We start from the raw sequence: 27,996 nt of genomic DNA, 5'->3' as shown, positions 1-27,996 counted from the left end.
GAAACTTATTTACCTTTATTCCATTATTGGTTTAATAAATTTGGATGCATTTTATTCATTGAATTCCATTCTGATTGAAACTGTAGAAGTTGGCAGTGGTGGGTAAATTGTGTGATGACCCCTTCCTGGGCTTCTGACTACTTCATATTGTTCAATTGCAAATATGTTGCTTACCTTGAACACTTGGATTGTGAACAAAATCTTTTAATCCAGAGCAGAAAAGAGCTAGTTTTTCACCTTTACCAGCTCCCCAGCGGGTAGTTGGCTACATGACTAAGAAAGAGACACCATCAGTCATTCAGTCCTTGAAGTCCACAGATGATCCTTATGGAGGTGAAATGGTAAAATGCACTCTTCCTCATAACTCTATTCAATGCTAGAGAAGGTTAGTCCCCCCAAAATTATACTGAGCCGCTGTTGTGCTCAGTGATCCCACTGACTGGAGTCTGACAGTCCTTTGGAAGTACCCCAGAGGCTTCACTTATAGGAAGCCAGAAGGTCATGCCCGCTCTGGTCTTCTTTAACTGTCCCAGTCCTTCATGAGAGCTCTTAGACCAGTGCTTCTTAAATACTGACGTGCATGTGAGTCGCCTGGCAATCTTGTTAAAGTACGGCTCCCGGTTCAGTAGATCTGGGGTAGGGTCTACAATTCTGCCTTCCTGACAGGGGCTCCCAGTGATACCAGTGTTGCTGGTGTGTGAACCACACTCTGAGTAGCAAGGTCATCATCAGCTGATTCTCAATCTTGTTACGACATTGGCATCGCCGGAGAGCTTAGAAGTGTCTGATTCCTGGGCCCACCTCAGAGAATCTGATCTAACAGGTATAGGATGTGGCCTGAGCAACAGGAGTTACAAAAGGCCCGCAAGTGTTTCTTATGCATGGTGAAGAGAGAGAACCTTCCAGAGAGGCATCCCGGTGTATCCCTATAGCCCGCTTTTGCATAAAGCCTCTGTGTCCTTATCCTGTGTTTCTCCATCAGACTCATCTTGCAAAAAACCCCACTGACTCTCCCTGTACCTCAGCAGCTGCATGTGGCCACAGACCTTAAGCAGGTGCTGGCACACCTAGGGTAGTGAACGCCTTCAGCTGACTATTTCACACCTGCTCTCTCATCAGGTCTTCAAAGCCATCTCCCAATTCTGCACAAACCTCCTCCTTGTTTACTGAGAAAAAAAATTAAATTGAAAAGAATTCCCTCTTTTTTTTGTGCCACCAGATCTGTGTCCCTGCATCTGTAGCCAGATTCTCTGCCGACTCCCACACCCCACCTGTGCCCTGCTTCCACCCCCTCTCGCTCACCCAGGGAATCCACTTCTGACATGACCTCTTTCCATGAGCCGCTAGCTTCCCATTTGCCTGGAATCTTCCACCACCCCCTGTTACGTGCTGTAACAGGCCCGCCACTAGAAAAGCCCTTTGAGCCCCCGTTCCCCTCCAGGTGCTGCTCTCTCACTCTCTCTGCTCTCTCCAGCCTGCCATAAAAATGACTCTTTCCAAGTTTGAGGAACCACCTTCTTGCCAAATTGCATGTTCCCTTTTGGTTTATCCTGCTGGGGCCTCTCACGTGCATTTGATTCAGGGACCTTGCCTGCATTTGCTTTAAATTGGCCGTCACCACTCATCCCCTTCATCCCTGTGGCTGCCTGTCCCGGTGTGTCCCACTATAGCCTTACCGCCACCTGGAATGCTTGTATTTACTTGGCTTTGCATCTGTTTGTCAGATATCTCATCCAATAAAATAAACCCCGTAAGGGGAGGGTCTTTGCTTTGTTGGTTATCTGGGCTCTGCCCAAAATTTGAATATGCCTAATGCTTAGTAGACACTCCATAAATATGTTGTAAATAAATGAATGTTCCTGAAACCATCCTCCATTTCCTCTTAAGCCCACTACCTATTCATCATAGACAACAATCTCAATTGTAAAGTTTCCCTTCTGATTCATGACTGAATTGTGTTTTATGTCTTATCCCTGATTGGAGGAGTTCATGTATTCTAAAAATTCCAGGGACTGTTTCCACCTTGGTTCATGAGGCTGGCTTGTCTTCCTCCTTCTGTGATGAACTTGCACGTCCTCTGTCTCTGTGTGCACACGTCTGCACATGTGCTTCAGGTCCCAAAGGAGTAACTGTTCCAAGAGCTTGAGGCCTTAAAAAAAAAAAAAGTTCTCCATTTCTTTAAAAATACATAATTGCTGCCTCTCCAGAGATATTTTTACAGTGTGTCCCTAGAGGAGGAATTCCAGCTGATGGCCCAGTGCAGGGCAGAGGCCCATAGACAGACAGTCTGGCTCCAATTTATGCTCTGTGCTAACATGGCTAATAGGCGTTCGTATTTTGATTTAGAGAAGTGCTGTACTTGATCCTGACTTGGTTGTATGCTGGTAACATCTGGCTAAGCACCACAGATTTAAAGGCCAAGAGCTATTTATTTTCTTCATCATCTTCTTCTCTCTCTCTTGCTCTCTTTCTGTATTCAGTAAAATGTCTTGGGAATGCTTTCAGTGTTTTGATAAAGCAATACACAGAATAAATTGGCAGAAGTTTAGTTTTCCCCATATTAAACTCTGTTATAGACACTTTGAACCTTTTGGAACTATTATATATATGTAATATGTATCAGAGCTTCCACAAAACCCTGTTAGTGCCTTTATTATCCCACTTTTTTCCTCTATCCAAGTTTTTGCTATCACTTCATTTTAGACCCTAAACTCAACACTCACTACGGTTAAATGGAAAAAAAAAACAAAAACCAGCAACTCTTGATTCATAAGGTGCCTATAATTCTATGAACATCTAATGAAAATGAGCAAACATCTTTGTATAAAACTTGGACTCGGTCCAGCAGTATGTCTCACTCTCAGATGCCTGATAAAACAGTGGGATCGCAGGCGCTGGCAGCTCCGTCACGGTAGTCTGGCAAGGCAGAAGGTGCCCAGCACTGAGACATTGCTAAGGCTACACACACCAAATGTCCAGTCATCTTTCTTGGATTCTTAGATCTGTGGGTCCTTTAGCTGGAAAAATGTGGTGCTGTAATCTGCTTACTTAGAATTAGCTGTCCCAGTGACTTAGTAAGCTGGAAAAAAACAAAAAGTAAAATTAGATATTTGAAAGCAAGCCCTCACCAGACATTCTCTTAGAAACAAGATCACCACCTCTTACAGGCATGGTTTTCCTTGGCTTATGGCATCACTCCCTAGCCCATGTGTGCCAAGCCTTTGGCACGGCTGACGAAACATCTCCCTTTCAACAAGCCTTGCTCTCTGGAAACATTAGTAAAATGCAGCTAGTTCACACTCCAGCAAACCACAAACCTAAACTTTCCCAGTTAACAAATGATTATTTTGCCAAAATGCTTACTAAGTCCTGGCCCTAGCCGAGTGTGTGATGTGGAATCGCCGCAGTTTGAAAAACAAACGAGCAGCCCTCCCAGTGCCATGGGGTTGCATTCCAGCGGAGTGCTCAAATACAGTTTTCATCGTGCCATACGCTATGCTTGCTTGCTAGAGGAGTCTTGCATTAAAAAAAAAAAAAATTATATTTGCTTGCATGCTTATCAGATGTACAGAATGCATTCTTCATGGGTTTTCCTATCACTGTTTGGGCCGCATAGAGAGTTACGTACCTCAGAAGCATGGAATCAATCAAAGTCACAATCAAAGAGGAACAGTATGGTTTCTCCCATCCCCGTAAATCTGATCTGTAAATGCAAAGAATGTGAGGAATGAGCATAAGAAATTCAATAATTTTATTTAAAACTTAAAAAGAAAAAAATGGCAAATCATAGGATAAGCGTCTAACCAACCTGGTCTCCAGAAGGAAAACCTTTTAAATAAGATATTTCTGATCCCCCATCTGAAATACATATCTTTAAGGCAGTCATCATCACAAACATAACAGAGCAGTGTGGAGCTCGGTTTTATTGTCTTGCATCAGTGAACATTCCTCAAAAGCATAGGGCGTCACTAATGGAATTATGTGTTTTCATGCTGTAATTACATTTGATTTTTCCTGACATATCTGTAGACTTTTTGTTCATGGTTCCATGACTAGGCAGAATACTTACAAGGTTTCTATGTTCTCTGCCTATCCAATGCCTCCTCCAACCCTGAAAAAAAAGAGAGAGACTAGCAGTAGGAATTTGCTAAGAGAAAAAAAGGCAAAATGTGTATTTTTTAAAAAAATGTATTCAACTGTCAGAGATTTTCTTTCAACAACAACAACAAAAACATGAACAACAAAAAAAGAATTTTATATGAAGGAAACAGAACAAGGATCCTTCTGAGTTCTAAAACCCCTTAAAACACAAAACAGGCACTTAATATTTTTGTTCTTGTTTTTGAATGAATATTTGTTGGGTAAAACAGAATTTATTTGATATTTGGGTAAGTTGCCCCAAATGGTCCTGTCACTGGAAGGAAGAAGACAGATGAATTGTGGCAATAGAGTCAAGCTGACTGGGAGAACACAATGGCAGGATGCCATCAAGTATGTGACAGTCAACATCCAGTTTTGAGAAATGAGAGTATCTAGCTCTGAAGTCCATAGAAATCTCGAATGAGAAGATGTAAACAATTAGAAAATTATGTTGAAATCCAACATGTTGTTATTATCTATGTCCATTTCTCCCACATCAAGTTTGTGCTGCACACTTCAACGACCTATTGGTGTTCAGTTTCTATTTCTCAGCATGCAATTCCTAGTCTCCGGGTTTTAATGGCTACAGAACCCAGAGCTGACACTTCAGACATGTTAACACTCTAGGGCTTTCGCCTTAAAGCACTGTGGAAGGAGATGTAGGAGTAAGTCTGACTGTTGTGGAGGTATGGCGTGAGGAAGGGATGCCACTTGTGAGTGGAATCAACTCAAGGGTATAGATGAATACTGCTTGGCGTGACCTGGGTTGCTTGTTCTTATCATAAATTATGTAAAGTTAGCATTACATTTCCCCGGGTTTAAATACATTTCTTGAAATGCCATTTATCAGAACACTGAAAATGCAATTTCAGTTCTCTCTTCTCAAATCCCTACAGTCTGGCTCCTGGCCCAGCCACTCAACCCAAATCACCCTCTGAGGTCTTCCAAAATAACTTCTCAGCCAACACCAATAGTATCCTTCTAGATTTGTCAGCTTTATTCAAAACCATATTCTTCTCCCTGCTAACACCCATCTGGTCTCAAATTCTAAGACTCTGTCCCTTCCAGGTTTCCTATTTTCCATATCTCCAGTGTCACACCTATTAGCAGTTCTCCTTCAGAGATCATTCCAACTTTGATAATTTTAAACACAATGTTTGTGCATGAATTACTTCCCTGTCCCTATCCCTAAACTTTCCTTACTTTTTAATCTTAACACCACTTGCTGCCAGGCCTTCAGCTGTAGTTAATCATGGTCAAGTAACAACTCTGGTCTTGATTTTCAACTCCTTGCTGCTGTTTAATATCTTGGTTTCTGTAAACAAAAATTGAGTCATTTTGACTGCTTATTAACCCCTTCACTTTTGTTAAACTACCCACAGCATATATTTTCTACCTAGATTACATTTATGGAAGATTACATTTACATAATTCTCTTTCAGTTATCCTCGACCCTCTCCTCTTCCACCCTAGTCAAATGCAGGTCAGACCAAACTCGCCACATATTCGAATAGAGATTCCTATTACCCTGTTGATCAAAATGCAATTAATAAGTAAGTGGCGGTTGCACCATCTTGTACCAGCTGTTCTTATTCCACCTCAAGATCACTTCTCTTTTGAAGTCCTACACACATCCAGTTGACATACTTTCATCTTTTACTGCTGATTATTTGTTGCCAATCTTAAAGGGATATTCTTTCCTCTTTTACCAAGTTTGTCCTATTCTCTGGCACCTCATCTGAATACCTTTCTCCAAAAGACTTTCTGTGGATTATGTGTAAACTGGGTCATATAAACCAGCTGGCTTTTCTCTTCCTCCTCTCATGAACATGTGGCTTTATGTGACAGTGTTTGCTGAGTCATCTTTGTGTATGTCTAAATTCCCAGATGTGTCTGTGCATTTGTTATGTCCTGAACCTCTGGAAAGTCACCTCTGTAAATGGGAAATATTTTGGATCTTCGGTAAAAATCCATGCAGTCTCTCCCTCCCACAGCAATATGCGCTTAAAATGTTCTGGTGGTTACTGAAATTTCGCCTCATTATGTGTGCATTTTCTTTTCAGGATCCCCCCATGGCTGTAACCCTTGGACTCCGTATGGAGGAAATGATTTTTAACCTTGCTGATACGCATTTGTTTTTTAATGATTTAGAGGTAAGAATTTTAAAAGGTAGGAATAGTTGTATCCAACACTAAGCCTCTTAGATGGTTTCTATATCTGCAGATAGCCTCAAGAAAATGGAAAGATAGAAATTTAATTCAAGAAAACCATAAAGTTCTCATCAAGAGGAAAAATTGTATATACAAATATAAATTGTGTTCACGAATAAATACGTATGTACCGGCACATACGTAGTGTAAAAATGTCCCAGAAGAGATGGTCGACCTTGCTGCCCCCTACTCTGTTCCTGGTTCTTTTAGTCTTTTCGTGGCAGCCACAACCCATTTGGCACCTTTGGAGTCAACATGAGCTCTTCCAGATGACTAACCAGGATACTATTTATGTTAATCACAAGACAGTCTTCACAGATACCACCCATGGTAATAGCATGATCATTAAATTTTGCAGATAATCTGAAACCTAACTTTAGACAACATTATCATTCCTCAGTTCCTTTTGGATAAAAAAAAGTGCTGGAGCTATTTATATAGCACATTTGATGGGTTTGAATATATTTAGTTTCTATTTTTTTAAATTTATTTTTCCATTTCCAACCTCAAATGATAACACAGTGTCTAATAGCAAACAAGAGGAAGAGAGAGTAAAAGCAACAACAACAAAAAATGAAAGAGCCCAAGAAAAAAATAGCCTCAGAGTAGTTGAATCTGTACTACAACAAGGTATATAGTCTGCATGCTAATAACTTTGGTTACTAGGCATTCAGATAACAGAATCTGAAAATAACTAAGTAGTTTGTGCATTTGGCAGAAGTATTTCTCAGACAAGCATCACTATGCTGAAATAGACATTTATCTTTCTTCTTTTTAAATTACATGTTTAAATTTATTTTTTATCTCATGATTTCAGAATGAAATAAAAGGGAAATTGTTACTGAACCACCACCTTCTTCAAGACATTTTATGTTGGACTTTCCATTAAGAAATTAACAATATCTTGAAATAAATATGTTTATCACATTATTTTTACAAGGGAGAAACTACAGGGTCCACGATACGAAATCACATCCAGGCTTACCTGCTATGGAAGTGGTAGAACTGGAATTTTAAACAGATCTGTCTGGCTCCAGAGCACATACTTGTGCCCCCATACCAGGCTGAAATTTTTAAAAGTGTAAAAAAACCAAGTTATTGAGTCACTAAATATGTTTGTTTTTTTTTTTAATTGACAAGGTCTGAAATCCAGTTTTAGTTATGTTTGAGACATGAGAATAAAAATCATCCCATAAATGTATGTACTGAAAACCTGTATAATAGCATTTTGTTGTTTTTTTCTCTACAGGGATTCAGCATTTTTACTGGATAATAAAATCACTGTCTGTTTAAAGAGGCATTGTTTTTCTTTAATGGGCAATATGAAAGATCAATATTCCTTGGCAAATTTTCTAGTTTTAGATAATAAATAATAATTACCTCTATAAAACCTGATTTAAATTAATCTTGCTACTTATTACTGTCTATCTAGTACACAGAATGATTTTATATATACCTGACAATAGGAAATACATTTAATGTTTTTGGAACTTGAATTTTTTATATACAATGATCACTTTTTAGGTTAGTTTTTCTGTTAGAATGACTGAATTTCATTCTAAAGAGAATTCTAAGTGTCTTGGTTCTTTCAAAGCTATAAAAAGAAAAGGATTCTATGTGGTTGTATCCAAGTTTTATAGTGTTTATTTCATTTGGTTAATTAATTTTTTACTAGAAATAAATAGAATAAATGAATTCTTGGCTTTTTAGTGACACATTAGAAGCCAGATGGAATAAATTTACTATTCAACTTTTAACCAAACACTAAAGTGAGAAGGTGAAAGTCACATAAAATGAATTTGTAAATAACTTTAGCAGGTTTGAAATGAATATCGGAATATCAAAAACATGTTACAGTCATCTATGGTACTTGAAGACGTTTTACTTTAGTTCAGATACTATGTTGTATGAATTTTTAAAATATCTGACAGAATCTCTGGTAGAAATAGTGACTTTTCCAGTTATAGCTTTTGAGTTGTTTTAGAATGTGCTAAAATTGGACTCAAACCCTAGAACTTAGCTATTCAACAAAATGGCATGTAATCAATGAATTAATTGAGTCTGTGCCTATATATCGATTGAACTCTGATACATTTACACACATATGCATGCTTGTGCATCCAGATAAAGTACCCAAGGAAATACAAAAGTTTATTACTGACTTAAGTAGATAAGCAAGCACTAAAGCTAATAAAATCAAAATAATAGCTTTCAAGACATTCAGTATAGTTACATGCATTCCCTCTATCCTTCTGCAGCTGACAGTGAATGTCAACTTTACTCTCATACAATTTTTTATTTCAATAAACCTCTTGCAGCCAAAGATTATCTTGGGCTCCATAATTGCAATTAAGTTATTTCCACCTCTGCTGACAAAGAAAAGAATTACTTAAAAAAGTAACTCGGCCATTAGCTTTTTTTTTTTTTTTGTATATTTAACCTCTCAGGGTTCTTTTTTTTAAACCTAAAAATCTAATTTGAGACTCAAATCCTTCAATAGATACTGCAACATGTGTAGTAGCAGCTGCTCCTCACATAATTCCTTAAAAGATACAAATTTAAGTCCTCCTTTTAGACACTTCACTACATCCTGCCCAACTGCAGAGAAGGCAAATGCTCTCACAGCTCCCCCTGAGAAGAGAATGCTGTGTGTTTAAATAAAATGCTATTTCAGTTATAATAATTTCCAGAAAAGAAGGCACCAGGGAGTTTGAGATCGCAAAAGTGAGAAGAGACTGCTGTGAATTATAACTGATAAACATCAGTGACAACTTTGTGGTCACCTTATAAGAAAAAATTTTAAAAATTTAAGATTTAAGATTACCATCAGAAGTATTTCAAATGTTTGAGTTCTGTGAGAGCCGAAACATTAGAGTGTTTTTAGTATTTCACATTTGGTCAAAATGATTCTTGCAAAGTTCCTCGCAGTGAAAGCTAATTGAAGAATAATTATTTAGCTTTTCCTAAAAATGTAAGTAATTGAAGTTCAGGTTTCTTTCACTGGACTGTAATCCTCAGGCAACCGTCCAGAGTCAACAGGCATAGTTAACTATGCCTAAATAAATTTAAAGAGAAGTTAGATTTGGAAAAACCTCAAACATAACTTCAAGTATGGAGTTCACGGTCTAATAAGTTTGATATACTGTTGTCCTCAGGAGTAAAAAATAAATGTTTGGGCAACCTATATACAAATTAATCACATGAATTAATACTAGAAATGTCAGAAGAATTTCTCTAAAAATTAGGATGAGAGACTATTAAATGTAGAAATAACTTCTGATTACCAGAGTGATTTATAAGGATCTCTTCCCCTTTTTGAGGGAATATCATTAGTTTGCTATAAAGGAGAGACATGGAAATTATTTACATAAGGAAGGATTTCAGAACTTCAGTGGACTGGACAACTTCATGTGATACCATTTCCATAGTGATTTATTTCAGTATACATACTCTCCAAGAATGTCACCATCTCTAAATAAGAAATAAACCTGTCCTCTAGAACTACTTTGGTGCCTCCATATTCTGGGAGAAAAATTTTATTTCTAACTTTCATGCTAACTGGTAAAATCTCTCCACCCTTCCCTTGAAGGTACAATCCAACAGCTTCTACCATTGATTGCAATACCTTTACCTTAGATTTTTCTAGAAGCATAATGCCTCTTTTGGTTACAGTTTGAGCTGTACTCCTTTGAAGCAATGCTTGGTCAAAGAGGGGAAGAAACTCCCTGAGTGCCTGTCTGGCCATGGCTTGGGCACCCTCAGCACCTGCTGTGCTCTCTCTCCCTCCCATCCACTCCTGATAGAAACATCTTCCTACAGTCCTCACCATCTAGAACTGTGGTCCCCCAACCCCCAGGCTGCTGCACAGCAGGAGGTGAGCCATAGGCAAATGAGTGAAGCTTCGTCTGTATTTAAGCTGCTCCCCATCACTCACATCACCGCCTGAGTTCCTTCTTCTGTGAAATCAATGGTGGCATTAGATTCTCATAGGAGCTAACCCTACTGCAAACTGCACATGCAAAGGGTCTAGGTGCACATGCTGTAAGAATCTAATGCCTGATGATCAGAGGTGGGGCTGAGGCAGTGATGCTAGTGCTGGGGAGCAGCTGCAAACACAGGTTATCATTAACAGAGAGGTTTGACTGCACAATAAATGTAATATGCTTGAATTCACCCCAAATCAACAACTTCCTCCCAGTCCCTGGAAGCATTGACTTCCATGAAACCAGTTTGTGGTGCCAATAAGATTGGGGACCGCTGATCTAGAATATTTTTATTTTCTATTACTGTAAGTTTGTATTAGAAAATTTAAATGATGGTGGTAATCCTGTCGAGAATTATCATTTGTCTAGAGTTCCAATATTTATTTAAGACAGAATTGTGGCATGATTATTCTATGCCAGATTGTGCCTTCAGTGAGGGCATATCCTGGTGAACAAAATGTCACCCAAAGGGTCACATTAAATTTTCTGGGCCTTACCTATGAATGTAGGTAGAGATTTATCCAGAAATACTAAACCCATAATTTATGTAAATCATATGAACTTTTAAAATTAATTTACCTAGATTTTCAAGTTATATACTAAAATCATACCTATTAAGCTAGTCACTGAGTTTTATGTTTTAAAGTAATCAGCTAGATCATCTTTAAACTGAAACAGTATTAATACACTGAAAAGCTGGAGACTAGCTATTAAATACTTGACTACCAGATACTTCCAAGTCCTATAATGAATATAAATAATAGCTGAAAGCCTTTGTTTAGTATGACATATTTTCAAATTTAATGATTTTTTTTAAAAAATTGATTTTGAATGGTATATAGGCAGAATCTGTCAGTATGATTAAAATAATTTGAGGGGAAAAAATGGGCCCAAGATGCCAAATGGTATTTATTCTGAGATTATTTATTAGAACTATATTCATTTATTATATATTATAATAATTTATCATCTTTTGTATACTTATTCTGAGGACTAGGTATTTTAAATGCTCTTGCCAAATTCTTCCTTCAGATCTTATAACAGTTCACTGGAATTTTGCAGATTATTCAAAAGTAGAGTAAGACTCTTAGGACAGCAAAGAAGAATTGATTCTTATCCAGAAAAGTTACCATTTGTTCTGAGCACACGGTAACTTAAAATCAGGTCAACTGTGTGGGTATACGTACCAAAAGTTCATTTTCCTTGGAATCTTGTAGCACATCTGAGATGGTAAACCTTCATTATTTCCCTTTTACTTATAAGTATTTTTTTTGTTTGAAAATTTTAAAACTTGAAAAAACAAATTATCAGCTTCTGTGGGTATTACCTTTTTTCTGTGTTCAAAGACCAGGACCTTTAAAATAACACCCACCTGGTTCGTTCCCAGTATCTCAGATCCAGTCATGGAAATTTCACAGGACACCATAATCTGAGGGCAAGCCCCTCTGTTGCCACTCAACAAATGATAAGTAATAGTAACCACTTAAGGTCTTCTGACCAAACAAGTTTTGTGTATCTTCAGATTAACTGTGCTTGAGTAAGCACAACAGAAATGCTCGGTAAAGAACCCAAATGATTACAAAGATTCAGAAGAGAATTTCTCGTCAATAATATTAAGATTAAAATCATTTTTTAAATTACTCTAAAGAAACCCTCATGCCATATGTTTTCTGACCCCTTTTTGTGCCACTCTTCTGGATTTAGATCTTATAGAGTAGAAATGGTGCCATTCCCCAGCACAAGAACACAAGCGTGAGACGCTGGGATGGATGGGCACATGCTGCCATCTTCTGGCCATGGTCTGATCAAATGGAAAGATGGGAAAACCCTCAAATGTAGTGACAAGCAGCATTTGAAAAACAAATAACGTTTCCAATGTTTTTAACAGGAGTGTGATCAAGTTCATATAGATGATGTTTCCTCTGATGATAATGGGCAGGACTTAAGGTAAGCCATGCCTTTCAGTCTGCTGTTTCCTACAGAAATTCGGCTGTGGAGTTTTGCACATGTAATTATTTCTTTTATTTCTTTTTAATGTATTTTGGGTGTTGCAGTACCTACAGTTTTGCAACTGATGGCTTCCATGCAGCTGCAAGTAGTGCAAACCTTTGTTTGCCAACAGGTGTAAGAGGAGGAGTGGACTGGATGAGGAAGTTGGCTTTTCGTTACAGAAGAGTAAAAGAATTATATAACACCTACAAGAACAATGTCGGAGGTATGAGTGGCCTTCTTAATCTAATAAAGGAATTATGTTGACCTGCATTGAGCCAGAATTTTAAGTTTCTTATAATTTGTGGGGAAAAGTTTAACTGCAAAACAGAACATGCACCACTGTTCTCATGAATTGGGAATTCTTTGTGAAACCTTGTGCTCAGATGTTTAGTCAAGATTTACAGCAAGCCGTTTAGCTTACCCCCATCAGCTGGTGCTGGGACATTATCAAGGAACATCAACAGAGGAATTGACCAAGCCAGTGGGAAGAAGACCTGTCTAAAGAAGAGAGCCTCAGTCATTGAAGCAGAGTTGTTAGCAAGCATTATCTTTCTGGAATCCTATCAGAAATAAATATAAACATTTATGTCATTTCAAAGACCTTCAACAAGTTTACAGTTTTAAAAAACACATTTCTGACAGTGTATCTTTCCCATCTACAGTGTTAGCTATGATTATCATGGTTTTTTTAAAGTTCAAATACTCTGTAGGTAATATCTGAACATTTTATATTTATTTATATATTTTACAGAGGATGTTATTACCTGTGAGATCAAAACTAGAATCTTCTGTGTGCTTCTAGATATAAGAAATCTTGATGATCTTTATTGTTAGAATCAATTTTAGATCAACAAGATTCCTGAGATTTGCTATGACGTCACATAAGATTAATCTCCCAGGGCTTTTTGTTTGTTTATGTGCTTCTCTGTTTTTAAAAAAAGGAAGGGTGGCCGGGCGCTGTGGCTCACGCCTGTAATCCTAGCTCTTGGGAGGCCGAGGCGGGCGGATTACTCAAGGTCAGGAGTTCGAAACCAGCCTGAGCAAGAGCGAGACCCCGTCTCTACTATAAATAGAAAGAAATTAATTGGCCAACTGATATATATATAAAAAATTAGCCGGGCATGGTGGCACATGCCTGTAGTCCCAGCTACCCGGGAGGCTGAGGCAGAAGGATCACTCGAGCCCAGGAGTTTGAGGTTGCTGTGAGCTAGGCTGACGCCACGGCACTCACTCTAGCCTGGGCAACAAAGCGAGACTCTGTCTCAAAAAAAAAAAAAAAAAAAAGGAAGGGTGATTGAGAACCACACACCAGAATCCAAAACAGAATGATACAGCTAAATATACATGTGCATACTATACATATGTACATTCACATATATGTCATAAAATACATTATAGTAAATAAAATGTTCCTATATAGCATACATATATCACATACTCTCATATACATCATGAGGGTGGGGCTGAGTGTCTGCTCACCTTGCCTCCCCATGTGCCTGGCAGTGAAGCACACAACAGATGCTCAATAGATTCTTAGAAACTATAAGAGGACAAAAACCATAGATAATAATAATGTTAGCACCAAAAGGGAACTTAGATATGGAAGACTTTCACTTCCAAATCAGAAACTGGCCCCTGAAAGCTACTGACTTGGCCAGGGTTCTAGGGGAAAAACACTGGTTTCCTAACGCAGTCTAATCTCTCTACATGATGCTTTTGTAAAATCAACTAAATAGGTTTTCCAGTTAAAATCAATTGTGGGTAATATGCTTAACTTTAAAATAAATATGCTTTCAGGAAATATGAATTAGTTTTTATCATTTAAGTATGCCATTTCCCTCTTGTAGGGTATTATTACGATTTTTCAAAAATGGACACATTGCTAAGAAATAATCTTACATCTTAGAAAGTTTAAACAAGCACAAGTCCATTTTCTATCATACTTGAGCATCTCTATATTGAAATGAGGACAAGTGAGACTTTCTAGAAACTATAAATGTTGATTTTAAAAATCATTTAACTCTATTTGTGCTCCAGTATCCTGAAGTGCAATTTAAACAAGAAACTTTTTAAATAGACTTATACGATCTTGTTTTATCATAAAAGCAAAGGCTGGATCTTTTTAAATAATATATTTTCTATAACATTGTAGTTATCCGTTGTCTATAACTGTATCATACACTTTATGATTTTAAGCACAATTCTTAATTTCTTTTTACAAAACAAAGTATAATAGCATTAGCACTGGTATTAGAGACATTCTAATAGCTACATATGATAATGGCATTGTTACTGTTTCAAAGTGAACATGATTGTGATTATTAAGAAACTAAACATTTTCAGGCAGCCAAAATATTTGAGGCCTGTGTCCCTAGGCTGGTAGGGACTGGACAACTCCTCCAGACCTGATGTATCTCAGTATCTTGGAATGAGACAGGCATAGGAGTTCTCAAAGCTCTCCGGTGATTGGATTCCACTCCACCAGATCCTAGGTCCAGTGAGGGCAGAGACAGGGGCCCACTTTTCACTCTATGTCCCCAATGTTTAGCCCAGTACCTGACACCTAGAAATTCTTCCATAAATATTCGATGAATGGATAGTCAATTCAGAAATGAAGGATCAATATGGGTATAAATATATCTCTCGATTTCTGATATAGACTGAATTGAAAATTATCTATACAGGACAGAAAGGAGTCCAAACTAGATATTTCCAAGAAAATATTCATCACTTGACTCTGCCTTCCTTTTCTGTGTTGCAGGACTCCTTGGCCCTGCCAAAAGGGACGCATGGCTACAGTTAAGGGCAGAGATTGAAGGTCTGACAGATTCCTGGCTAACAAATGCACTTAAGTCTTTATCAATTATTAGTACTAGGTAAGTGGCATTAATGCCATTTCTATGTTTATTTTATTGAAGATTTAGTTCTAATTGCACAACATGGGTGAAAATGTTTTAATTCCTAGATTGTTTTAGAGTTTGAAGCGACCTAACAATTCCTAGTCCAGTGATTTTCAGTTTTCTGTATGTGTGTGTGTCGGGGGAGAGGGGACGGGGGATGAGAGAGGGTTGCTGTTTCTCACAATAACCAGGAGATCCTGTCTCTCCATCTGTCTTTCCTCATAACCGCTGACGATCCCCACAGAGTGGCTACATGACTTCCAATGAAAAAAGAAAGAGCTCGTTGTTGGTGGCAAAGTATAAGGGGTGATGGCAGAAATAAAACAGTACTGTTTCTACAAAGAATGCAGGTTTTAGGTCTTTTAGGCCTTAATAGATAATACACACACAATTGAAATGCATCAGAAGAGCAAGAGGAAGCTCTTGAGAAAACTCTAAAGTTTGTGTTCTTTGACCGAAACAGTGAAATTCTGACTTGTTAGTGGAGAGAATAGAATTAAATTGATTGATAACTAGTTGAACAACCACGTGCCATAAATGCTAATCCATAAAGTAATATAAATCTGGAAAGTGGTAGCTAGTGAGGTGAGGCTGAATCTTTGTACTGTCCTCTTCCATGGTTGTATTTCTGGGTTAGATGAACAAATGAAGATGAAAGCATGCTTAGCAAATGTATAGGTAATACAGCATTCAGAGAAAGAGGTTATTTGGACTGATCGAATCAGGGTACAGAAAAACCTTGGCAGGTTAAAAGAAGAGTCTAATATTAAGAGCATGTAAGTAAATGAGCATGTATCAAATCCTGCACGTGGCTTCTGACCGCGTGGCATGATCACTAGCTGCACTGACAACAGAAAGTCTAAATGGAGAACAGAGGGGGAAGTAGCTTCCCGGGTCTGCCTGGGGAGGCCGTGGCAGAGCACTTCGCTCCGTTCTGGGCACCACATTCCAGCGGGGGCTGTGACAGAGTTGAAGCAGCCTGTTATTCATTTCTAAAAGATGTCTCCAAGATAGTTAAAAAAACAAAGATTATTATATTATCTATAGGTTATATTTATTGCATTGTGTATAATATACAATGGTTACATGACTTCCAATGAAAAATGAAAGAGCATGTTGTTGGTGGCAAAGTATAAGGGGTGCTGGCAGAAATAAAACAGTACTGTTTCTACAAAGAACGCAGGTTTTAGGTCTTTTAGGCCTTAATAGATAATATACACACAATTGATATGCATCAGAAAAGCAAGAGGAAACTCTTGAAAAAACTCTAAACTTTGTGTTCGTTGACTGAAACAGTGAAATTCTGACTTGTTAGTGGAGAGAATAGAATTAAAAGCATCCAGCCATTGTTAATGTAACGAGAATGGTTTGAGCAACATGGGTGTGTAACCTGGCAGCCAAGGTGAATGGACTGAAATGCGTGAACAATGATGACGTCACTGTACCAGTCAGTGGGGCATTAGAGCCATTGAGTGAACTTGTGTACTGTGTGGTTGTCACATTCAAAGTGACTGAGCGAGTAGAGCAACAAATCTGCATCAAATTTTGCATTAAGCTTGAACATTCCTCTGTGGAAACTATTTGGATGATTCAGAAGGCTTTCAGGGATGATGCAATGCGTGCAGCACAAATAAACATGCGGCACAAGTGTTCAAAGGTGGTCTAGAATCTGTTGAAAGTGATCCATGTTCTGGAAGGTCTACACCAAACAGAACACTTCAGAATATTGAATGTGCACGGGTTAAGAGACACTGGGAGAACTGTGTGCCTACTTTGAAGGGGACTGACGTGTCGTTGTCCTATGTACAGTGTTTCCTGTATTTTCTATCTTCTTCAGTAAATGTCTCTTTTTTTTATATTACATGGCTGGATACTTTCCTGACAGACTTCATATACAGACTATTAAACAGATGGCCTTAAAACAACTATGGATTATATGGTTTTAAGAAATTAATAAAGTTATAACAGGAAGGGGAGGTGAAAAATAGATCAGTATGCACTATATAGTTAAATGCTATGGAATTTGCTAAATTATATTTTATATATTATTCAATTATAATTTATATGTTATCATATTGGTAGTTTTCACAAAATGCCCAGGAGGTCAGAAAAATAGATGCTTTGTTGAATTATGTATCAGAACCTTTAGTAAACTTAAGTTACCCTCTGACCTTAATTCTTGTTCTATGAATATAGTCTAAGGACAATCAAAGATGTAGGAAAAAATTTACGTAGCATTATTTATAATATATAGAAATCAAAAGCCATCTAAGCAACTAAATTTAACTTTAAAAATCTGGTGCATCTACATGGTAGAGTAGTCTACACACATTATTGTGTTGGGAGAGGGGAAATAATAGATGTGTAATATAAACTAATAGTCTCATGCTATTAGATAAATAAAATAGAATACAAAACTGCATATGTATAAAAGTATGATCCTAATGGGAAAAAATCTGTATACAAACAGAAACACTGAAAGTAAATGCACAAAATGGAGAGAGCGGCTCTCTCTAGGTAGTTGAAGAATAATGCTTTTCATTTTCTTCTTCATATTTTTCTGTCTTTTACAAATTTTCTATTAAAAATATGCACAGTGTTTGTAATTAAAAAAGAAAGGATGTAAACTGTGAATATTATCACATGGTGTAAGTGGTGAAACTTCATGTCAAAACCGTATCTCTAAACTTAAAAAAACCTGTGCTTTATTTTATTCCACCACGTTTTCATTCTATAACACTTACCTGTATATGACTTTGAATAGCATATTGTTTTAACAGAATGTTATGTAGAACTTAAAGTGTCACAGTACAGTCATGGGTTTGTGTTTTATCCTTAACAATCTGCTGTTGTTTTTTGATCAGTATCTGTCTGCTGATAGGCAATAACTGTTGAATATTGAAAGGGACTGAAAGGGGACATTTATTATGGAATTTAGAGACTACAGTGACAATTTTGAATCTACTAGAAGTTATTTAGTATTAGAAAACAAATATGTACATTTCCTCCCTATTTTAGGAGTAACTGTGTAAATGTCTTGGTAACGACAACCCAACTGATCCCAGCACTCGCGAAGGTTCTGCTCTATAGTTTAGGAGGTGCTTTCCCCATTGAGAATATTTACAGTGCAACCAAAATAGGTAAGGAAATTATTTTAAACTCTGTACGGAATGTGTTCACATCTATGTGACTCTGCATGGTTCCCCTTTTCATCAATGTCACTGTTAGTACCTGAAGCAAATTTGGATAAAGTCGCAGAGTCCTTTGCAACTCATTGTATGTGTATGAATTTTATGAGAACTGTTAGCTAGTGAAATTCTGAACTCAGTATCTGGGTAGTTCTGACTCATTCTGTATATTTCATGGAATATTACAGCACATGTCATCTAAATGATACGGAATATCTCTTAGCCATGGTATTTAATAGTTTAATTAGTATTACATCCTTGCATATGCAGTACTCTAGATCCAAGATAAAAATACTATTTTGGCATTACAGGGAAGTCTCAGATAGATTGAACTAATGTCCTTAATTACAAAAAACAAAGAATTTCATGAATCAGAAAGCATAACTGGAAATATTCATAACACATGATGAGTGACTGGAAATGCACATTTCCAAAAATGCGCAGTGGCAATCAAAGAACTACAACCTTGTTCTTTGTCTATCTATGGAGTCATCTTTGACTTCAAGTGGATTTCACAGACTTAGACTTCTAATAAACATTCAAAAACACGACTTCATCAACTTCTGCCATCTTGAAAGAGTTAAAAGAAAACTGCTCATGTCTTCCACTGTCTGTCAAGGAAATGCCTGAGAAAATAAATGGGTTGTGTAATGTGCCCTGAAGGTCAACAGACTTAGGCCCTGGCACATTGACAAGAGAGGTTCAAAATCCCAAAATCCCCCACCAAAAATAACTTGCCCTGGCCCTTGAGGAGGTCTGATATTGGCTCTGGCCAAAGGAGCCCCCTGTTGCAGCTGTTTCAGTACAGTTTAAGAGAGCCATTCCATGAGGTAAATTCCACATTGTCATGAGCACTGTAGTTCAGAGCTTGGATAAGCAATACCATATATTTTTTATATAAATGTATGTATTTATGTTAGTGGAGTTACTATGTAGAAGATAATTTTGCCTTTTGACAAATCAAATAACTTTATACCGGTATAAACATTTATTTTAGTAGGGAAAATATTCTTTTTTATTGGCCAAATTTTTCCTTATATTTTTTAATCTGAAAAAAATTATTTTTATTTTTCCCTTTAAGCTAGTATTTTTTTGGAGTTCTGAACTATCAGATTAAGAAAGAAGGCAGAAATAACCATGGATATGTGAACATTCTGAAAATGAAATCTAGAGAAAAATACTAATGTTGTAAAAACAAAGAACATGTAGAAATTGCACGGGGGTGGTCCCATTGTGCAGTCAGAGTATCTCAGTGTTATCAGTGCTGCAGCCTAGTCTGATAACATCCTTAGTACAAGGAATCTGAGTAGACTAGTTCTCACCCACTTGAAGAAAAGTGTTGCTTATCAAGGTAAATCCACATTTTAGTATTTCCTCTTTCTTTAGAGGTGAACCTTCAAGATTTTTCACAATAGCATACTCAACTTGTCTATACTCCTTAAAATAAATTAGATAAAAGTTGATTTATAGAATTAAATGACAAAGGTTATTGAAACTTACAGTTGCCTGTAAAGTTGTTCCAGTACTCTTAGTGGAGTAAAACATACTAACCTTTGTATAGGTCAGATGCTTAACCCTAATTACATTTTTGCAGCATGAAACACATTTGTTTAATAACCTGTCCTAAGTAAAGATTTATGTTATTCAAACGTATGTTGATTTCATAAACCCAGAGGCTGTAGGCTAGTTCAAGTGATGTTCGAGAGAAATTAACTTAACACTTTATGAATCTTTAGGTTAATGAATGCAATGGCTGGAAGAATAAGCAGTGCATTGTTTTTCAGGCAAGGAAAGCTGTTTTGAGCGTATAGTGTCCAGATTTGGCACTAACATAACTTATGTTGTGATTGGAGATGGCCGAGATGAGGAGCATGCCGCTAACCAGGTAACTTCGCTCTGAACTTTATCTCATTTATCTTCCAGGAAAAGAAAGTTGCTTTGAACGAATAATGCAAAGGTTTGGCAGAAAAGTAGTGTATGTTGTAATTGGGGATGGTGTAGAAGAAGAACAGGCAGCAAAAAAGGTAACCTGTCTCCAACAATGTCGGTGTGATACTTCTAATGCAAGCCTTTTTGTTTGCATTCCTGTAGTTTGGCCCAATGGCAGCTTGACAAATGACTTAAATTTATAGATGCAAAGCAATAAGAGCATGAGAGGGTCAATACTTACATTCAAATAAACCATTTGGAGTCTAGCATTTTTTTGCCTGAAATTTGATAGGAGATGCGGGAAAATTTAGTTACATTTATTTATTTGTGTGTGTGAATAAAGTAAATTTGACAAAAATATATATATTTATGTGTACATAAATACACATATGCATATGTATGCACATAATGCATGCCGATACAGATGACCCAGTGGTCTGTAAGAAAGAGGAGGGGAAATAACCACTGTTAAGCCCATGAAGTTTAATAAAATAAAGAAGTTTAATGAGCCCCATAGAATAATCGTGTGAGTGGCTCATGAATCGCCTGTGAGCACCTAGAAGTAGGTATACTCCGTGGTGATAAAGCCAGAGGTGGATTTAATAGCCGAGGAAAAGCCTCTGTAAGTGCTTTTAATAAGCACTATTGGAATGATTTGTATTATTCAGATCCTTTTGTGCCAACTTGTCTTAAAGGCAGTGTGCCTCACATGTTCTAGAAGAGTTTCATCTGTTCTGGTGAGCCACTGGTACCTGCTCGAAGCCAAGCATCTGGCTTTGAACGTATTCCGAAAACCTCAGAGGCTTATCTAAGTATTTACCTAAGGCTTTTCATCTGGCCCATCTTTCTGAAGAAGAAACCAAGACAGTTAAAAAACATTAAATGGCTGGTTCAACATCAGAAGAAGAATGGTATCAGGATTGGCCCCTGACACCAGACTGCCAACCAACACAACACTGAGATCTGCTTCCCTCACTGAGTGACAGCAAAATATCACCTAACCAAGATAAAAGTGATAGAATTTATAAAACAAAGCAAAACGATGAATCGGTATTTTTAAACAATAACACATCAGCTTATATTGTTTTACATAGAAAGAATGTTATCCTTATTATTCAGAAGAAATTTTAAATCATCATCTAATAAGCCCTTCACTAAACTTGTGCTGGAGTGCTTTCCTGATTTCTGTTTTCCAAAACAAATCAACATAAACACTTTTATAGAAAAGTTTATGGCAATAATAGAAAGAGAAAGGAAATGATTTATGTTTCTAGTCAATTTAAATCAGGCAAAATGGAGAAAAAGAAAGCGCATCCGTTTTAGTAGGGTTGGTGACAGTGTTGGCAGCCATATTTGAAATTCTCCATGCTTCTCCATCCCATTAAGAGAGCGGGTGCGGGCTCTGCCTCCCACAGAGCACTTCGGTCGTCATTAGCAGTGTCAGTGACCCAAGACAGCACACAGGCCCCAAAGACATTCTGTATGAGGTCAGGGCTGCAGCCTCAAGGAATACAACTTTCATTGCCGACTACTGCTTGAAATCTTTCCTGTCACACGCAATTGTAATATCTTCTGGAGTTTGTCAATGTCCTGAGTCTATGTTGTTTTGATTTTTCATATTGGCACTATAATTACACACAACAAATAGCAGTCAATGATGTGGCCGCTCCAGAGAAAGTTTACACGTCTTATAGCCTGTGTCAAATTCACATATATCTAGGTAAGGAGTTATATAATTCACTTTTCCAAACCAATAACAATACATGCCTTTGACAATTAAAACTTACCAAGTCTACCCCCAGTTACCCATGGTGTGAAAGCTAGATTAGGTATACTAGTTGTCATACCTTCTACTTTACACCCAAAACTTCAAGAGAAAAAGGCGTGACTCCAAATAGATAAGAATCTCAGATAGAATGCTATTTCCAAATGGTTGTTTATGTAGGTACAGTTTTGGTGATGGTGAAGGCTTATAATTCTATTTTGAAACACAGGTGGTTGGTTTCTCTAGTACCAGAATGCATGCTTTTCTTTGGATGTAGCAGTAATCGCATGTGCAGAAATATTAAGTACTGTTTTGTTATTACAAATAGATCTGAGCTGAATGAAAAAAAATGTTACTTGTAGGTGAATTTCTGTCCTTTAATTTGCCCTAAACATATTTTGTTGGAGAAATTTAAGAAGAAATCTTAAAGTTTAAAAATATATACATATAACTGCACTCTCCTATAGAAATATATAATATGAGCTGCATATGTAATTTAAAATTTTCTAGAAGTCACATTTTTAAAAAGTAAAAAGAAACAGGTAGAACTATTTAATGTTAATAGTATATTTTAATTAACCCAATATATCTAAAACATTATTGTCTCAACACCTAATCAATATAAAAATTATTGATGTAATGTTTACATTTTTCTTGTTCTAAGTCTTTGAAATTCTGTCTGTGTTTTAAACTGGACTAACCACATTTCAAGGGCTAAATAGCCACATGTGCTTGGCTAGAGGCTACCATATTAGGTAGCAAAGAATTACATAGCAATCATGATTATTATGATTATGCTTAATTTTTTAAATAAAAATTTTCCATGTTTTATATGTATGTATTTACATTACATACATGAATATATATTTCATACATATGTATTCTAAAAGATGTCATCAGCCCAAACTTAAAAATAATGCTTTTGCTTTGCCAATTACTATAGCACGGTGTTTTCTTTTTCTCATTATCATCCCCATTGGGATCTTTTAGACATTTTTTTCCTAATCACCCCACCTTTCATGAAATTTTAATGCCACAGATATACTATATACTGGTATATCTTTAGAGGGCCACAAACCATTGCAGTGGCTAAGATTTTCTGCTCTTACAAGAACCTACTTTTGTCCCCTTGGGAATAATATCTCCCCCATTGGAAATGTATGCTAGAGTACTTTCTCTCAACCCCATGCCAGTGAAATAAATCAGATCAACTCTACTGGCTTTATCCTAAACAAGTAAGAAAGTTATCATTCCCACATTTATTTCTACTATCTACAGTCCAGCTTCAAATTATTTTTCACATAGAAAGGAATCCACCCTGTTTTCCTCTTAAATAAAAAGCCTTAGGCTTAAGAAGTTTATTATTTTATTTTAGTTTAGTTTAGTTTAGTTTTAACTAAGAGATGGACATTTAAGAGTGAGGCATTGATTAAAATTTGTTTTTGGCCGGGTGCGGTGGCTCATGCCTATAATTCTAGCATTCTGGGAGGCTAAGGCAGGAGGATAGCTTGAGATCAGCCAGAGCAAGAGAAAGACCCCATCTCTACAAAAAATAGAAAAATTAGCCAGGTGTGGTGGCCTGTGCCTGTAGTCCCAGGTACATGGGAGGCTGAGGCGGGGGATCACTTGAGACCAAGAGTTTGAGGTTGCAATGAGCTATGATGATGCCACTGCATTCTAGCTAGGACAACAGAGCAAGACAGAGCAAAACAAACAGCATGTTTTTCATCAGCCAGGGAGGATTTTGATGCCCACTTGCTTTGCCAGATGGTGATGTTGGTAATGATACTTTCTAGAATAAATAGTAAACCACCTGAGAAATCTCAATATTTGTCTTTATTATCATTGACCTCCAGTTCAGATCTATTTATTATTTTGACAATGCCATATTGGTGCTGCCAAGCCTTCCGATATGATCATCCCTCCTTTAAATTCCCTCCCTTGAACTTGGGTGGACTGCACATCCTTGTGTGCACTGCTGCTTTGCTGAGACGATGTTTATGATCTCTCTCCATTCCTCATTCCTTCCCCTTCTCTCTCCCACCCCTCCTTCTCTTAACCACACAGCACAACATGCCCTTTTGGAGGATATCAAGTCACTCAGACCTCTTGGCTCTACATCAAGCACTGGAATTAGAGTATTTGTAACTGTGTTCTCTAGCTGGAGATCCATTTTTTATATTTCAAGTACACTGAATTTTTATGTGTGATTCAATGCCTCTGGCTCTACACATATAAATTGTCTTAAAGGATGAAATCGTATTTGGAATGAAAATTCCAGAATGAAGAATTCAGATTGCTGAATGGAATTAAACTTTAGTGCTACAGAAAGGAAACTCTATGGTCTTATATTTACAACACTTTAATGGTTTAAAAAAAAAAATCTGTGGAGGTTGCTGGTACACACCGAATGAGTCCTAACTGGAATTAACAGCTTTAGCAAAGAACTCTTACCCTGGCAAAGCAGCAACACACATGCTCTGTCTGACAAGGTCAACGACATTCCTCACAATGGGAGATCTTCTCAGCCCTGAGGTTTGAATCTGACTTTAGCCTACCTAGCCCAGAAAATCTGAATTGGAATGCACTCAGACTGTAGAAGGACAGTCCTATCTAGACCTGTAATTTGTGTAAATTATTCATGAAAATAATTTACTGTGACTTTATTAGCAGCTGACTTTGAAAGTGGATGCAATTTTTCTTTCATTTGTCGGGGAGGGGAGAGGGAGGGGAAATGGGAATATAATATTGTCTCTTTTTTAAGTTTGGCAAACAGAATGTTCATACTGATGTGTTGTGCCTTAAAGACAAGACAGCGTTTGTGTGTTACAATGTAACTTTGGTTAAAATCTCTGTAGATAATGAAAAGCAAAAACCTTTGTGATAATTCTTAACATGACCAAATTTCAAATTCAAGCTATCAAAGCTAAATACTGCATCAGCAACAAACTGAGTATTTGTTGCAATAAGAAAACAATGATAATGAAGGAAAGCTTGTGTTTCATTTGGGTTCTTAATAATTCCAATAATTGTATGAGGCAACTATTTGTGCATCCAACCATAAGCAGAAGGTTTGGGAAAGACTGCGGGACCTTTACTTAGAAAGCAAAACGTATGTAGAAGTCTCAAGTACCCCTCCTTTTTACTGGAGAAAACTAAGAGCCATATTCATGATGACTTGCCCAGTTGTGATTTTGAGACTTTTTGATATGTGTAAGTTTTATAGAGGGAGATACTGTCATGCAAATCATCAGCAATTATCACCCAAACTTTTTGAGAATATGCCATGGGCGTGGCTTAAAATCCACATTGCCTGAACATGGCTTAAAATAAAGTTAGGTGTATTTTATTCCCAATGCCATCGTGAAATGATATGTCATCAATAATGGAAGGCGGATGTCTCAGATGGCTTCTAATGGAAGAAGCAAGTCTATGAAAATTTTACCTAAAATATCATCATAAAGTAAATTAGCAAGTGAGCTGGATCTTGGCAGCGTTACTGAAATCACAGCAGTAAAATAGTACCTGGTTCTCTGTCTTAACACATCAGCGCAGGTTCTCTTCGTCACAGACTTGCAGACGTTAGTTTCTGCCTGTACTGTTACTGCACAATGGACAGCATTCACTGCAAGGAGAACCTGTCATCATTGTGTTTACAGGGTTTTTTTTTTTTTCCTTCATGTGTAGCCCATGCTGGGAACACTGTACAGGTTCTCCTGTCATTTCCTACGACAAGATTTCCCTTGTGGAAATCTAAGACTTCGAGATCTAGAGTATTTTAATGGTGTCTGCACCCGCAGTTCAGTGTTTAACATGTCATAATGTGGATCCTGGAATCCACTCATCGGTGCCCCTAACCAGAGGCTGGTTCATGACAGTTCATCAGCTGAGGCTTCTGTGGCTTCTATAGGTTGGACTTTGCTCACGGATCATAACATTATGGAAATATGATTTTATTTCGTCAGGCCATGAATTGAATCTGTATTTCTTTACTGAATGCTAAAAGGCCATATTTATGTTGGGCAGAAAGGTAGTGAGATCCTGATTTTTGCATAAGATTGTGATTTAATCACATAAACCTTAAACATACTCTAAATTTTGTAGCTTTTGGTTACCTCTGCCCCATGTACTGTTCCAGACAAATTAAGGTTGGAATACTTTTAACAATAATAATAATAATAAATCTTACACTTCTGTTGGCCTTTAGCTTGAAAATAGCAGTTAAAAAATTTTAAGTATTGCATTGATTATCAGTACTTAATTACTTTGTGCACTAAAACCTTAATTATTTATTACTGTGAAAAAAACCAAAATTATCTTTACTGTATAGCTGGTTTCTTTAAATGATAGAATTGTGGAATTACATCTAAATTTTTAAATTCTTTTTTATATCAAACAAGCAAGGCTTTTTATGCTGCTAAACTTGCAGGTGCAAAAAGAAACAACCTTGAAGGGCAAAGAGAAGCTGGCTGATTGCATTGCCTGGGGCTGTTTCTCACACACACCTTTTCCCCTGATTCTGTGTTCAGAAGAGGCTGCCAGCACAAAACCTAGAAGGAGAACAGCTTGTCTGGCACAACGATGGTGCAGGCCAACAAGCCAGCATCACAGCTTGGGCGTGTGACTTTGAGCATGCTTAAACTAGAACTCTTCCCTTTCCCACCTTAGGAAGACAGATTCCTCTTCCTTTCTGATCTGAAAAACAAAAAACAAACCAACAAACAAAAAGCCAGCTCTTTTGGCAATTCCCACATTCTATTTACATATCGAATATTGTGCCTTACTGTAAACTGGTTTGAAAAATGTTCGGTAACTGAAATGGGTTTTCAGCTACTACGCTTGCAAACTTGGTATATCACTAGGAAAGATGACCACCTTGTGTTGCACCTTAAAAATATCAAGACCATGCAATTTCAGTAACAAAATAGGTGGCCTGGCTGCAATATTATAGCATATAATTAAGACACTATATCCCTGCAAAAATTTGTAAATCAAATTCAGAGGCAAAAAAAAAAATATTTTAGAGTCATGCAGTTTGTGCACCAAAGTAGGTAATAAATGTCTCTAAAAATGTTTTTTCCTTAGTCGTTGGTGAGCGCAGATTCAATATAGTGTCAACAGCATGCTCCAGTATGAAGTTGTTTTGTTTTTTTTAAGCACATTTGTTTATGACAGGCCTACATTCTCAGTGAATATGGCGTTTAGTATTTCTTTTAAAAAAAACTTAAGCATCATGAGCCAAAGTTGCATTTTGACTCCCAATTATGATATCATTATGGAAATCTCACAAAGTCAAGGGTTTGTGTTATGTATTAGTAAAATATAGATTATTGGGGCCTACATAATTTAAAGAAATGTAAATTAATATTAAAAGCTTGTAAAAATATGTACATCTTTACTATTTCTCAATAAATACCTTTGCAAATGTTTTCATTTTCTTCACCTTCCCATGTTGCAGAGTTTTTTGTGTGTGCATTGAGCTTGATTCTAAATCGTGTGAAATTTGTATTGAGGTTTCTTGGTGTATTCTTACATTCCCTTTTTTGTTCCTAAGTTGTGTAATTTGCAGTTAAGGCAAGTAGGGGGTAACACAGTGAAGTGTCACTAATTAAGACTAAAAGTGGGCTGGTTTACTGAAAAAATGTGATTGCATAGTTTTTTACATATAGGTAGCTCCATTTAAGTATAATGCGTAATGTAGCCACAAATCATTAATGATAAAGTAATGCCTATTAGAATATTAAAACCAAGTGTCCATTAGATGCATATGGGACATAGTTTATAAGTATCTTCCAAGAGGATAAAAAAAGTAGTTTTCTATAACAGATTCAATGGCTCCTTTATTACCTTATATATAGCATTGATTTACTGCAAATCTGCTGTTCACAT

General features: G+C 37.1%; 1 protein-coding gene and 1 pseudogene across 7 annotated transcripts in view; one reads left to right on the top strand and one right to left on the bottom strand.

Annotated features, from left to right (window-relative positions):
- EYA4 (EYA transcriptional coactivator and phosphatase 4) overlaps positions 1-27,548 on the top strand; it is a 246,187-nt gene extending 218,639 nt beyond the window's left edge. For 4 of the 7 annotated variants that reach the window (XM_020287207.2, XM_020287203.2, XM_020287210.2 and 1 more), the window contains 7 exons: positions 6,204-6,293; positions 12,222-12,280; positions 12,388-12,548; positions 15,087-15,201; positions 18,244-18,365; positions 20,337-20,437; positions 24,175-27,548. In XM_020287207.2, the coding sequence (XP_020142796.1) occupies positions 6,204-6,293; positions 12,222-12,280; positions 12,388-12,548; positions 15,087-15,201; positions 18,244-18,365; positions 20,337-20,437; positions 24,175-24,255 (729 nt within the window). In that variant the 3' untranslated portion in view covers positions 24,256-27,548. Of the gene's footprint in view, positions 1-6,203; positions 6,294-12,221; positions 12,281-12,387; positions 12,549-15,086; positions 15,202-18,243; positions 18,366-20,197; positions 20,299-20,336; positions 20,438-24,174 lie in introns of all 7 variants that reach the window. The other 3 variants (XM_020287211.2, XM_020287208.2, XM_020287204.2) reach the window with 1 other exon arrangement.
- On the bottom strand, positions 9,788-10,182 carry LOC142870907 (10 kDa heat shock protein, mitochondrial pseudogene; annotated as a pseudogene).
- Positions 27,549-27,996: the final 448 nt, after the last annotated feature.

This window comes from Microcebus murinus, chromosome 5, assembly GCF_040939455.1.
Source record: "Microcebus murinus isolate Inina chromosome 5, M.murinus_Inina_mat1.0, whole genome shotgun sequence".
In the NCBI taxonomy this organism is placed as follows: Eukaryota; Metazoa; Chordata; class Mammalia; order Primates; family Cheirogaleidae; genus Microcebus; species Microcebus murinus.
The sequence above is the reverse complement of the archived record's forward strand: the minus strand, read 5'-3'. Positions and strand labels throughout refer to the sequence as shown.